General features: G+C 46.6%; 1 protein-coding gene across 2 annotated transcripts in view; it reads right to left on the bottom strand.

Annotated features, from left to right (window-relative positions):
• ABHD3 (abhydrolase domain containing 3, phospholipase) overlaps positions 1-15,305 on the bottom strand; it is a 379,776-nt gene that overhangs the window by 248,513 nt on the left and 115,958 nt on the right. For both annotated transcript variants that reach the window (XM_086965630.1, XM_086965631.1), the window contains exon 4: positions 2,041-2,086. In XM_086965630.1, the coding sequence (XP_086821756.1) occupies positions 2,041-2,086 (46 nt within the window). The remainder of the gene's footprint in view (positions 1-2,040; positions 2,087-15,305) is intronic.

Below are 15,305 nucleotides of genomic sequence, written 5' to 3'. Positions count from 1 at the left end.
CCATTAAGGAATTCTTTCACGAGGCTAAACCCCAAGATACCAATTTATCCACTACCTGTTATGCCTTTAAGGCATTCAACAGGGGAACATGCATCTTCCTCTTGTCAGCGCACACCAAACAAAGTTCCCAAGCCATACTAACACTGAAAACGGAGCTCCAATTGGCTTAGTGAAATCATACAGATACCCCCACATTTGCCCTCCAAAGGAAAGTTATGGCCCTGAAAGAGAAATTAGATGCAATTTATACAAACAGAGCTGAATTCACCTTACTACGCCTCAAACACATGACAAACAATAGAGGGAATTAAGTAGGCACCCAATTTCCAAAGGCCAATTGCGAATCAAGCACGAAAAAGACTACATTAGCCATATCTGCAAAGGGACAGGGGACATAGTTACATCTAAATTCAACAAAGCACACACCTTCCAAGAATTTTATAAAAGTTTTGAACAATCAAACATAACTTCAACCTCCATTATAGGGAAATACTACAATATGCACAACAAAGGTATTCGGTGATGAATCCAAAGATACAATTGGACGCAACTAGAATATACACACTTTGAATCATTTACAGCAATTTTGAATCGTGTTTAGCCATTGGGCCTACCTCTTCAGCCATAATATGATCTATATATAAATTAACAATTACTTCTTCAGATGCTAAATGGTGATGCATGAATGAATGGAAACTGAGCTTGCTGAGAGTGCCTCGGACAGGCTTTACGGTGATATTAATAAGAGCACAACAAGCATAACTGAAGTGCACTATAAGCAACTGTAAGACAGGTATAAAACCCTGGCTAAGCTACATTGCAGGTACCCGCAATGACAACTGTTGCGTTGGAAGGTTTGTGAGGCTTTAAGTGAGAATATACACAAAGGTGAAGATGCTCTAAGTTGACTAAATTTATTAAGAGATACTTGCTTCAGTATCCTGATTTTGTTCAAGCGCACATTGTTTGTACAGAGTTTTATATAGTGCGAACTTGACCTGAAGGTTTCAGGTATCAGAGCGCTTTTCATGAGCTCCAGTTGCGTTACACAAGGCTATATTAATTTTTGGGGGTCAATAAGTGATTTGCCAGAATCACAAGATGTTGAGCGTCCCTGCCAAGACTCGAATTCGCTTCCCCAGTGTCAAGGTTGGCCGCTCCAGCTCTAAGACCACACCCTCTCCCCAATATTGTTGGGCCCAATATCCTCAATAATGAATCAAACAAGAAAGGATTAAACAATACTTTCCAAATGCATCGCAGTTGCAAATTTTCCCAAAGCTGTACTTAAGAAACAAAAAAAAAGCAATTCCCACTCTGAAAAGTGGCTTTAGAGCCTGTGTGACATTGGGAAGATTAATAATAATTTTATCATTGAATGTTAAAGAGTTGATTGGGTTTGAAAGCTTTCACGTGACTTAAGGAAGCACTTATCTAAAGGTGAACCTGGTTCCTCTTGCCCAACCTAGGATCCCAAGGACTTTTCTCCCGAAAGCAGAGAAGAGAAGGAACTCAGCACTCTGAAAGAAATCAGTGTGGCTCTGCTTACTTTGAAAGGAAAATTGGCCTAACGGACATAAGGGCCCCAAAACCACCATTCACATATTGTACTGATGTTATCGTCAGTGGTCAGGAGTACTGTTTTAGGTTGTGTGTCGTAAGAGTGAATCCTGGCGCAAATAGAGAATCTTGTCCAGCATATGCTGGTATTCCTTATCATTATAGTTATCTTTATTTGTAATGTGTTTGCATTACTTTGCATAACAAAACAAGTAATTAAGTGCTGTGAAAAAATGTGGGTTAATCCCATTAACATACTGTCACATAAAACATGATTAACAGAAAATTCCTTTCCAAAAGTGTGACTCAACACCTGCAGTGGTACAGCATTTTAAAATGCCAACCAGCTCATAGGAAAGGCCCTTTTCTCAGTTTCGTCCAAGCATTGAATGAAATTGGATACCAGAGTTATTTCAAGTGAACAAGCCTACATTTATTAGCAGTATATTCCCATAACAGTTCTAGAACAATATTTCTTACCAAAAGGTCTTCGCCTGAAACTCCTCGATTGTTAAATACAACGCACCTATAAAATAAAAAGTTAATATGAAATATATTTGATAAAATGCAAACTAACATAAATTCCACTAATATTATTGACGAATAATTAAAATGAATTATTTTGTTACTCAAAGCAAAAAGGACAAACGATAAAGAAAAGACAAAAGGAGACCATTCCCAAAACTCAACATGGTCATAAAATCACTAATGGTAAGTCATGCTGGGCCTCAACCATATCCCCATTACTGTTCTGTGTGTACCAAAAGAACAGCTTGGCAAACCCCTACGCATTGTAAGTTGCCCTTGATGGCTCCCCTTCTGGCCTAGTTGGCAACTAACATTTCTGAAACAGACGGGAAAGACAAATTAACTCTTCTAATCCTGAAGCAAACGGAAGTTGCCATTTTTCACTGTGTAGCTCTTTCGTTCTTCATATGTATTACACAGTAGATCCTATCAGTGGCATAACACACAATGATGGGTCCCCCCTGCAGAATGTGAAGAGAGGCCCGAGTCTCACATCTCTCACAGATACTCACTGAAGTTGGGTCGACTGGAGTACCCTGAAGGGCTAGGGGGCTACCGAACAGTTGGGGGCTGCCCTACCACCCTACCATCTGACGGGCACCAAAAACGTAACTCAGAGGAGCACCCTGCCCCTCCCCCACTAGAGCCAATAATTCCAAATCCGATGTATCTTTTACCAAATGAAGTGAAGAGAAAACACAAATATATATCTGGCAGAATTTAAACTAAAACATTTAAACAAACATCAATAGTGGAGAATTTTATTACTTCGAGTTGGTGAAATGTAAATCCTGCCTGCATAGTTTTGCTAAATGTATAATGTTTTCCCTTCACAAACGTGGCAATGTTTTGTAAACTTAAAAATACATGGCTATATTACTTACACGCCGCTTATCTCACCCCAGCACGCCTTTACAGAGCGGGTTTGCGCCCCTCTCCAAGCTGCACGCGATGTGGACAGGCCCGGACTGGCCGTTGCGGGCACCGGGCAATCCCCCGGTGGGCCGCATGTTTTGGGGCTGGTTTTGGCCCCCTGGGGGCCGTTTTTGTTACAGGGCCGTTTTTGCAGCAAAAACGGCCCTGTAACAAAAACGGCCGAAAACCGGCCTGGGCACAGAGCGCTGTCGTGCCCCCCTTCCCCCTCCTCCTCCCGGAGGGGGGTGGGGGGGCCGGCCGAGCACTTTGCCAGGGCCGGTTCTGGTTCCCAGTCCGGCCCTGGATGTGGACAGGAACCAGCAGATTTTTATCACATGGTCTGGACCTGCCCTCGTCTTGCCTCATACTGGGCTGCAAGAGAGTCCGAACTCACAATTATCCTGGGCTGGCAGGTTCCCCATGATCCCTTACGACTCATCCTGGGAGTAAAAGACGGCCTAGATGCATCCCGAACTGACAAATTATTCCTGGGGACAGCCATCGCAGTAGCCAAACGTGACATTGCCGCAACATGGGCACAGCCAAAACCTCCAAATGTAACTAAATGGCGCCAGGGAGTGGATTGAAAAAAATCACTCTTTGAGACCCTGTAATGCCCTAATAAGCACAAAAAGGTCTGGGGCAAACGGACGAACCAACTAGATTGATTAGGATTGAGACCTCCCTGTAGGGGTGAATGTAATGTTCACATGCTGTGGTTGACAACCAATGCGCACACTTGTATACATTTAATGCAATTGTATTCCGGGTTGTAGTGGAAAGATGATCAAATGTGTCATGCTGCTATTTGTGTGTTCTTAAAAATCAATACAATTATTTATTTAAAAAAATACATGGATTCGACAACTTTTTTGAGAGAGAATCCAGATGTGAAAATATGAAAAAATGCAGTGTGATGTCTAGAACCAGCCCCATACCATCACAATGTGGTTTCTGTAAATCTGTCTGATCTAGAGCCCCCAGGCCAACTATTCCATATACAACGATCCAAGTTTACGATGCTCCTGCTACAATACTATTGCTCTCAGTAATGTATTCAGCTTCTCCTCATGGCTAGTTCTATGGTATACTAAGTCATTTAAAATATGTGTGATAAAAAGAGCTCCTACTAGTTCCTTGCATAGAAGGAGCAGTATCACCTTATCAGCCACAACTACATAATTTGCACATTTACTTCTTGGTGTGAGTTTATGACTTCAGCTAGTTTTACCCATTAAAGATTATGAAGGAAAGTTCAGATTAATTATGCCAAACGAATGACTCAAGAGCCAATTATCCTTTATATAATTTCTGAACTGAAGTGTAAAATCAAGACCAGAGCTCGATTACTTAATAATTTACTTTCTTACTCATGACTATCAGAAAAGACCATCACTAGTAAAAAAGAACATTTTCATGATGACTGTGAAATAAAAAATACAAACTGATCTCAATCTGCTCACCACCAAACTTACAAGATGATAAAATCTCTAAAGCAGCGACTATCTATTCTCACAGTTCCTGAACTAGCATCCTCTACTCACAGCCCAGCCCATCACTTATGGTGGTAGCAAGCTGTTAGGAAGCGGGCCGGATGTGTCTCATAAATGTGAAGAAAGCTTGCCAAAATCCCCTCTGATGTAGGTAGCGCTGGCACATAACACACTATCCTGACACAAAGCCACTGAGCCTTGACAGGCCCCTTAGAATAGCAATAAAGCGACCAGTAGGGGATTTTGCAACAAGTGGTCCACGGGAAGCATGAATGGACTAGAATCTCAGTTAATGAAATATCCTGATTAAATGCAACATACATTAAAAAAATTGATTTTAGGTGGCAAAAGAGACCCCTGTTGTGCTCTTGTGCCAGTGAATGAGTAGAAGGGAATGAAATTCCCTCACAAGTGCAGTATTACTGCTGGCAGGGAAAGTTAGCTTAATATCAACTAACAGAAAAGCAGTCTTGAGCATTCCAAATCCGCCTGGGACGACTCCTGGTGGCCCCCTGCCCTGGGCACCACCCCCAAACCAACAGACCACGCACGTAACCTGGGCTTCATCCTGGACTCCTCCCTCTCGATGACCAGACAAGTCAACGTCGTATCGTCATCGTGCTTCAACACCCTGCGCATGCTCCGTAAGATCTTCCGATGGATCACCACCGAAACCAGGAAGACAGTCACCCAGGCACTCGTCACCAGCCGACTGGACTACGTGAACGCCCTCTACGCGGGAACCACTGAAAAGACTCCAGCGCATACAGAACGCCTCCGCACGACTCATCCTGGACGTCCCTCGCCGCAGCCACATCTCTACCCACCTGAGAGACCTGCACTGGCTCCCCGTCAACAAGAGGATCACGTTCAGACTCCTCACCCATGCACACAAGGCTCTCCACGACATGGGCCCGAAGTACCTCAACAGTTGCCTCACCTTCTACACACCCACCCGCCAGCTACGATCGGCCAGCCTCGCCCTCCCCGCCGTACCACGCATTCGCAGAGCCACTGCTGGAGGAAAATCCTTCTCATACCTGGCGTCCAGGACTTGGAACTCCCTCCCCATCCACCTACGACTGACCCAGGACCACCTCTCCTTCAGGAAACAACTCAAGACCTGGCTTTTCGAGCAGTAACAATCCCCTCCCCCAGCGCCTTGAGACCCTACTGGGTGAGTAGCGCGCTTTAAAAATTGCTGATTGATATGGTTTCTGAAAAGTAATAATATTATGTTAAGGTGCATCTACCCTACAGTACCCACAGTTCGAGGATAAACCTATTCATAATTACTATGGTGGATTTTCTAAAATACTTAACTGTATGGTTAGAGGCAAAAGGATGGTGATGGGTGTAAGGTGGCAATGCAAAATATAGGGAAGGCCCAAACACTAATGGTTTTTGGTGTTCACAAACGCATTTCACGGCATTTGCTGTCCTGGGAAAATAAATAGAACAGCTCCTGTAAAGGATAAAAGTATGGTTGTTGCCAGAAGGTAGAAAATATGTAGGGGCATGGGTTTTCTAATCAGGAGAAATATTTTTCCTATGGAGGAAAATATTTAAACAATATCGTGTAACAACCCTATTGAAAACACAATTGTGGAAGATGGAAGCCAGCCTACAAGATGGCAGACAGTCAGATGAAGTACTTCTGGAAGTATGCTTGTATCCAGAAATATGGTGAGAGATAGTGGCTGAGTAAAACAGTGCCCTGGATTATTAGGCAATCCAGCAGCTCCAATGATGATGTGCTGTGTTAAGGATGCTATGGGCTGAGTGATGCATGACAATCAGAGTATATTAAAGACATTCTCAGACGGCTGCAAAGAATTGCATCACCAGAGACAAGTCATTGAAGCAACTCAGATAGCTCAGTATATTGATCATAGTTTATATAACACAAACAAAAAACAATAGCCCAGGTGGCAATTTCCACAAGCTACTAACAAAAAAGTTTGCTGAACACCTGCTGAAATTGCTTATTCAGAACTCTTGGTCCCCACCTACATTAGGAGGCATCCTTCATCACTGGGCCTGCTCCTCAACCGCTGTCAATCAGCTTTTGCTGGCGGTGGGCTCCCTCCCTCTCTCTGTGAAGCTTGACTTGGACAGACGAGGCCAGAAGAAAGCAGTTACTTGAGCCCAAAACACTGACCTGTTGGCAATCCCTCACTGGTGGAATGCTCCAGCAGCAGACAGTCTTATAGCTCAGCTTTACAAAGACTATCTTCTTTATTACACCAGAGCGATCTTCGTTTAAATGGAATGGATCATCCTCACAGAGCTGCTGCACTGGATTAATGTGAGAGACTATCTAATCCAACATTACCCTACAAATTTGTTCATACTACATACAAAACCCTATGAACCATGCAATACAAAAGAGCGCAAAAAACCTGATGTAGATCAGAGAGCTTTGTGGCCCCATCAGGTGTATGAAATGCTATGTAAGTGGTACCAGGCCAATACTACACATGGTGATGGAGCTAAAGTAAAAATCCAAAATAGTGAACTCAATGCAGTTTTTGGGCCATATGGAGGTAATGCACAGCTTGCGTACAGAGTATTAGACTGAAACAAAATAGAAAACAAGAAAACGTGACAGTCCCAGAGTGCTCACCATGACAGCAGAGACCAATAATCACGTGGCAGATTAAGAATCAGAATGTCCGTCAGTGCTGTACCATGGTGAACTTACAACAGATGCAGGGGTGGGTGCTCCTCTATGGCAGAGGAGCGTCATACCACTGCTTTTAAGCAGTAAGAAACATAAAATGACAATAACTTAAGGTTATTGTCATTTTATGTTTCCTGTCCTGCTGCTTTGCAGTGGGCATGTGGGCGGGGCTGCTCGGCTCTCCTAGCAGGGCAGAGGGTGGAGTGGTTTGCCCACTCTTAAGTGTGCAAGACTGTTTGGTCAATCCTCTCGGGCCGCCTAAAACAGTCATGTGCACTCCCCTGCTCGCCATGCAGGCTACATTACAGCCCGCATGGAAAACATGCCCATCCATATAGCCTCTGGCTGAGCGCCGTGTCACAGCGCTCAGACCAATCACAATGCTCAGCTAAACAATGATTGGCTTAGGGGAGGGAGCCTGGCTGCCTGCTTCCTGTTCCTGTCGGAGGCAGGAAAGCCTAAGCACAGAAGACGTGGGACCTGGCCTCGAGGTAAGTTTTTTATTTCCGACCTCCCCTCCAGCGGGATACCCTATACCCCTCCCGCAATTGCTCCCCTGCACCCGCCCAAACACCCGTGAGTCATGACAGCAGCGACTGAACAGATGACAGTGGAGACACGAGAAACATAAGCAATAGGGACTTTCAGGGCTCCATGCACAGACGGTATTAAGAACAGTGAGTTCATATGATAACTCTCTTTGAGGCAGAGGGCAGATCACAAAAGGTCTAGGAGGCAAGAATTGGTTCCAGTAAGAGGGTACAGGTAGAGTAAGTGGACATTATGGTGAATAGGAAAAGCATCCATAAGGAATCCAGCTCTACCAAATCCCATTATTGTAAGAATGAGTCATTGATAGAGTACCATGAATGAATCTAAACACATTAACTAATAACAATAGCTTGAAGAAACAGTATTGCACCCTCCCATGGAGAAGATAGTACTGAAGTCATGTCCCACAGGTGCTGAATAAGTTATGTTCTCTGCAAATGGCAGCATATAGAAGCTGAAGAGTCTAGCTTCTTTTTTTTCTTGGACTTTTTCTTCGACCTTTTTTTCAACATACCTGATAAGGGAGACCTGGCAAGACCTTCTTATTTATGTTTGGCCATATAAAGTTTCGTTTCTCACTGCCTGATTGCCTTCAGGTATATCAGGGAGGTTTTGTCAAAAGATTTAAAGTTTTATTTGTCACCCCCAAAAAAGTTGTATTTGGCCCCAAAACCACAGACAGACATCTTGCAGGTCCATGATTGACATCTGCTTTGGATATGTGCAATATATTTGAAGCCTGTAGTCTTTGGTGGTGAAGTCAGTGCTATACCACAGGAATTGCTTTAATTCAGCAGGTTAATTGATAACACCAAACTCAGTAGGAGTAGAGCTCCAGATGTGCATCATAGGACATGGAAATAAATTAACCAATTTCAGCGTGCATGAGTGGGATCTATATGCAGCTCCATGGCATCAAAGGAAATAAAAACAGGATCCTGAAGAAGGCATTTTATTTCATTAAGGCAAAAAAAGGCTGGTATGCGAGCACAGACTTTTCTTCGCAGGGTTCCCTGTGGATAGATGGTAGTCTTGTTTTGGAAATTTCAGCAATCAGATTGGATAGATCAATTTCGGAGAAGGTGTTCCAGCTGTTAGCAGATTTTCTGGGAATGTTATTATGGCTTAAGTTGCCTAATGTAAAAATAACACCAGCTTGGAGGTTGGCCTGGGGATATTTATTAAGATGTCAAATAGAGACTGTTTTTGGATTGATCTACCGCATGTTGTTTGTACTTTCAGATTGCTAATCAAAGTAGGGGCAGGATTCTTTTTGATAGCCTTTGCTGCCAACTTCGCTCATTGTTTCTCAACACTTGCCCTTCCTCGTGTATTTATTCCAATCCCAGAGCCTGAGCTTTTGGTTTTCTTGAATTGTCAGTATCTTAGGGGACAGATTGTCTGCAAGACTTGTCATAGGTTCAGCACAGTGACTGATGGAATTATTGACTTTGGGGGAAGTCATGAAATTCACAATCCATTTCTGTTATGAGACAGTCATTGTCTAGGTTTCTCAAGACTCTTATCTAGACTTTTGATATTTTTGGCCAAGGTTCTACAAAGTCGGTCCTAGAGTGCCGGATCCATGCCAGATTTTCAAGATAACAACATTTATCTAAAAGGGGATATGCTAAAAATCTGGCATGGATCTGGCCCTTCTGGACCGACTTTGAAGAACCCAGTTTTAGGCAGACGTTTGATTACTGTTTTAGTTGAGTTTAGTAAGAACAAAATTAGTGAGTGCTTGGATCAGTCAACTGGAAGGTGATCTCTTTTTCATTTTTTGCAATGATGAGGTCTAGGGTGCCTCCCCTTGAGCGAGTTAGTACAGAGCAGAATTGGTGGAAATTGTTACTGTTCAGGAAGGTAGAGAAGAGAAATACTGAGGAATAATTCTGATCACCTTAGCAGAAATTAAAGTCTCTGAGGAATACGTTACTAGCTCAATTGGTCTAATTTTCAGTGAGGATCTTGAGTACAGGCTCAGCAAAGATGAAAATATTTCCTGGGGGTGGTATATAAGGTGCAGGGTGGGGTCAATCATTTTGAGCTTGAATGAAAGATATTGGAGAGGGAGGCATTCTTTGTTGACATTTCTGTAGTTGATGGAGCTTTTGAAGATTACTGCCTCTCCCCATTCTGTTATGTATGGTCTGTCCAAGTGGATGATTGAGTTTTTAGGTCTCGCCTGCGTGGGATGCGCACATGCGCAGTCTCGCTGGCGAGATGTTATGTTTTTGAGGGAGCTTCAGTATTGGGCTTTAAGCCCGCCCCTCTTTCCCATTGGCTGGCGTCACCGTTTATGCTAAACGGTGGCCAGCCATTGGGACAGAGGTTTGTCTGACATAGACTTTTCTCTCTGTCAGATGGCCCACTTGGACGGGCTCGTCTGACTTCCTCCCGTCGTAAAAGCTTTGTTATCTTTATGGGGCCATGTGTTTCAAACACATGGCCCCATAAAGACAAGCCCCGCGGCATGTTTATTTTTGCACCTGGCTTTCACTTTAAAGAGAAAGCGAGATGCAAAAATAAACTGTGGCTGATAAATGGGAGGCGGAGTTGGGAGAAATGGACGAAACAGACTGGAATGCTGCACTGGCGTCCCCGAGAGAGACCGGAGTGTCAGCCCGATTCCGTCTGGTACAATTCAAAATACTCCATAGGGTCTATTACACACGAACCGCCTTGTATAGAATACATAGAGCGAGAATCCGGACTGTCTGAGAGGCTGTAGAGAGGAGGGAACGCTCCTGCACACACTTTGGGGATGTCCGGTCATTAGCGACTACTGGCGGCGAATTATGAGAACCATTTCACAAACCCTGGAAGTCTCACTTACACCAGACCCGAGAGTTTGCTTGTTGAATGTGCGGGGGCGTACGGATCTGAATTTGAATTTGAATTTAAAAACATTTGTATAGCGCACTTCTACCACGCGGTTTCTTGGCGCTTTTAGATTGCGAGGAGACAAACAGGAGCGGAGGGAATCTAGACATTATAGGCTCGGGAGAAGAGCAGAGTTTTAAGACCTTTCCGGAACTCAATGTAAGAGGGTGTCATACGGAGTTCCGTCGGGAGGGAGTTCCAGAACGCAGGAGCGAGAACTGCAAATTTTGTTCCGCCCGCCTTTTTCTTTCTGAAACGGGGGGTAATTAACAGGGCCTGATGGGTGGATCGAAGCTCTCTACCCGGCGTGTAGGGCTTGATGGCGGAGCAGATGAACTCCGGGGCGGTGCCCATTTTGGCCTGAAAGGTGGTACAGCCAAGGTTGAACAAGGCTCGCTCTTTCACCGGCAGCCAGTGCAGGGCCTGCAGTAAAGGAGTAGCTCGATGGAATTTGGGCAGGCCGTGAATCAGGCGGGCAGCCTGGTTCTGCACTAGCTGCAGACGGTGAATGGCGTAGGCTGGGGCGCCATTGTAAATGATGTTGCCATAGTCAAGGCGCGAGAGCACCATGGCCATCACTATGATCTTTAGGGCAGGTAGAGAGAAGAAGCGAGAGATCTTCCTGATGGTTCTGAGGGAAAAAAAACAGGAGGAAACAACCGAATTGACCTGTGACTGAACGGAAAGTGAAGAGTTCAGGAAAATACCAAGGGTTTTGACCTTGGGGACAGGGAGCGGGGGGACACCAAGTGAAGAAGGCCAGTGGGAAGGGGACCAGGGACTGCAACCACCTCCGGTCAAGACTAACTCCGTCTTGTCCGGATGGAGTTTGAGGTGGTTGCAGTTCATCCAATCCTGGATGAACAACATGACGGATTGGACGTTCAGGGAAGATGAGGAAGAGTGGGAAAGGTTAAAGATTAGCTGGGGGTCATCGGCGTAATTGAACACCGTGACCTCGAGCTGCTGTAACATAAAAATAAGGGGGTAGATGTATAAATTAAACAAAAGAGGGGAAAGTGAGGAACCTTGGGGGACTCCACATACAACCTTACGAGAGGCAGCGGTGAAACCAGCTAGGTGGACCGCCTGAGCCCTATCACTCAGGAAGGACTCAAGTCAAGCGAAGGCCAGGCCCTCTATGCCCGCCGCCCTGACACGGGTGAGGAGGATGGAGTGGTCCACCGTGTCAAAAGCGGCGGACAGGTCTAAGAGGATGAGGGCCTGCGGAAGGTTGGTATCAATGCCCTCGCGTAGGCTGTCCATCACTGAGGTCACCACCTTCTCCGTAGAGTGGAGGGGGCGAAAGCCCGCCTGCCGGGGGGAGAGGCAGTGGTTAGTTTCCACGTAGGTGCTCAGGGTGCTGGTTACATGGGTTTCTAGAACCTTGCCCAGGTAAGGCAGAAGGGAGATGGGACGGTAATTAGAAGGGGATGAAGGGTCGGCACCGGGCTTTTTTAGCATAGGGATAACAGCCGCAAATTTGTGAGCAGTAGGGACTACTCCATTGCTAAGTGAATCATTCAAAAGTGTGAGGGGAGGGGTAGGACAATTTAGGAAGATTTCTCTCAGGATGTGGGCAGGGGCAAAGTCTAGGGGGGAGCCTGACTTTACCTTTTGGAGCAGGGGAAGAAGCGTAGCCTTAGTCAGGGGGGGGATGGAGGTGAGTTTGGAAGTGACAGCGGGTGGGGAAGGGTTGGTGAAAGTGGGGGAAGGGAGGGGGATGTTGGCCTTGATCTTTGCGACCTTATCAACGAAGAAATCGTTGAGTGAGTCGCAGAGCGGTTGGGAGGGGGGGATCGAGTCCGCGGCTCTATTAGATGAGGCAAGCTCATGTACTGTAGCAAAGATTTCTTTGGTTTGGGATTCGCTGCCAGTATCCTGTTAGAATAGAACAGGGTCTTGGCAACAAGGATGCCTTGCTTATATGCCTTGAGCACGGAGCGGTAAGTGGTTTTTTTGGCGGGGCAGTATTCTCTTCTCCATGCGCGCTCTGCTCTGCGTGCGGCCAGTTTCTTCTCCTTGAGGTCAGGGGTGAACCAGCGGTTAGCAGCGTGGGCTCGCTTGACCGCGATCCGCCTTAAGGGGGCAAAGTCGTCGCCTGCCTGGGTCAGCCAGCCATCGATAGTGGCCAGTTGGACCGGGGCGGCGAGGCCTGAAAGGTCGGGGCAGGAATTGGCTAGGGATGAGCAGAAGGATGGCATGTCTGCCTTACCCCATTTTCTGACCCAGGTGTTCTTGGGAAAGGGAGGTTTGGTCGCTGGAGCTAAAGCAAGGGAGAAGGAAATTAAAAAGTGGTCCGACCAGGAGCAGGGGGAGATGGTAGGGGGAGTAGTGGAAATATTCGAGGTCCAAACCTGGTCGAGCGAGTGGCCATGCACGTGGGTAGGGCTATGAACATGGGGGGTGAAATTGAGACTGGTCATAAGGTGGGTGAATTCTTTGGATAGAGGGCTTTCGGCAGGATCGTTGGGCCAGAAATTGAGGTCGCCCAGGACCAGCACTGACGAGTTGTTGACGACCAGTGTTGCGAGAATGTCCTGGAGGCTGGAAACAAAAGTGGGAGTGGGGTGGGGGGGGCGATAGATGAGAACAGCGGGTAGGGGGGCAGAATGAGAGCTAGCGCGAATTATCAAGCAGTCGACTTCAGAGATGGGGGAAAAGGAATAATCTGAAAGTGGCAGTCAGTATGAGCTATCAAGGCCACTCCACCGCCTCTTCTGCCCTCTGGTAGATCCGCTCGGATGATGGAGTATGAGGGAGGAAGTGCAGCTAAGACATTGGGTAGGGAGTCGGCCTTAAACCAGGTCTCTGTTAAAAACAAGAGATCCGGATTGTGGGTGTCGAGGTAGTCGAATAGCTCATACTGATGACTGACTGCTGATCTGGTGTTAAGAAGCGCAGCAGTGGTGTTGAAAGTCGGCGTGTGGGGGACAGGAGGAGGGGAGAGAGTGGGGGAAACAATGCAGGGCAAGGGGGAAGAACTTGGTATGGCGGCAGGTGGAATAGCCGGAGGTCTCGAGAGGAGACTTAGGTTTTGCAACAAATTGGACACATGCGGGCTGATGGTACCTGGGATCCAATGGGAAAGAAGGTCAAGGGATGAATATGACAGCGGTGGGACATAAGGGAGGTGCCCCTTGCCCCGGCCTGCCGCGGACGGGCGCAGACGGGCAGGACTCTGGCGTGACTCCGGCGAGCCTATGGCGCGCCCGCTGCGCTCGTCCGCTGCGCTGACACATGGGGGACGTTTAAATGGAGGAGCAGCGTGGGGGGAGTGGCGTGGGTGGGGTTGGGCGAACCAGCCCAATCCAAGATGGCAGCCACTACCGCTGGGAGCCTAGGATGTTATCAGCTGCCAGCCAGCCCCGCTGAGCCCCTAGGAAGCAAGGTAGGAAGTTATGGGTACCTGTAGATTTTCAGTGCAGGTTAGACACAAAAGGATCACAATTTAAAAATTAAAGCGTGTCGCCGCTTTTAGTCAGCGTGACAGCGCGCTAAAAACCAAAGTGCTCAATCGCAGCCCTCAGCTCCTGCAAGCAAGCCCACTGCCACAGGGCTGCTCGCAATCGCTGGGGAGACGTCAGGATCCCTCCTAAATGGAGGAGCAGCGTGGGGGGAGTGGCGTGGGTGGGGTTGGGCGAACCAGCCCAATCCAAGATGGCGGCCACTACCGCTGGGAGCCTAGGATGTTATCAGCTGCCAGCCAGCCCCGCTGAGCCCCTAGGAAGCAAGGTAGGAAGTTAGGGGTACCTGTTGATTTTCAGTGCAGGTTAGACACAACAGGATCACAATTTAAAAATTAAAGCGTGTCGCCGCTTTTAGTCAGCGTGACAGCGCGCTAAAAACCAAAGTGCTCAATCACAGCCCTCAGCTCCTGCAAGCAAGCCCACTGCCACCGGGCTGCTCGCAATCCGACTAGACAAGGTCAACAGTGGGTGGTGATAGGAGCGATGGTGGCCAAGCATGATATAGCACAGAAATGGGGGGCGGCAGACACACCGACATTAGCACAGTGGTGCAAACACATGGATACACTGATGGTTACCGACCGTGCGGTCTACAAGATAAGGGCCAACCCGCGCAAGTGGAACAGGATCTGGTTACCCTGGAACAAGTATAGAGGTGAACTGTGTGAACCTTTGCCGGAGGGGGGAGAGGCTAGCTCTGATGAGGAGGATGAACTCGAGATCTAATACACACTCAGAATAGGATGTGGGGAGGGATATGGGGGTGATGGTAAGAGACCAGGGGGAACTCATGGATAGAATGCAGCGCCCCACCGTTATAAATGAATTTCCGTGTATTGAAACTTTATTGAACTGTTCATAATTCCTGATGAGTCTATAGTTCTGTTTTAATTTAACATAAAATAATTAAAAAGTAAGACTAATAATTCTGTATACACCGATTGAAAACTTGACGCACCACGATCATAATTGCTGCCGGACCGGGAGGTTGTCGGCTGAATAGCTGTGTATCACGAACACCGGAATGACTAAAGGCGTGACATTGTCCTGTATACACGCAAATGATGTAATGTATAATTGTCAAATGCAAATAAAGTCTTACAAAAATAAATAAATAAATAAATAAATAAATAAATAAATAAATAAATAAATAAACTGTGGCTGCCTGGCGAGCGCTTGTTTTCTAACCTTCCCCAAGTGTCTATAGCCAGTGCTGCT

This window comes from Lissotriton vulgaris, chromosome 4_1 (genome assembly GCF_964263255.1).
Source record: "Lissotriton vulgaris chromosome 4_1, aLisVul1.2, whole genome shotgun sequence".
Lineage (NCBI taxonomy): Eukaryota > Metazoa > Chordata > Amphibia > Caudata > Salamandridae > Lissotriton > Lissotriton vulgaris.
This window is presented reverse-complemented; position numbering and strand designations above follow the sequence as displayed.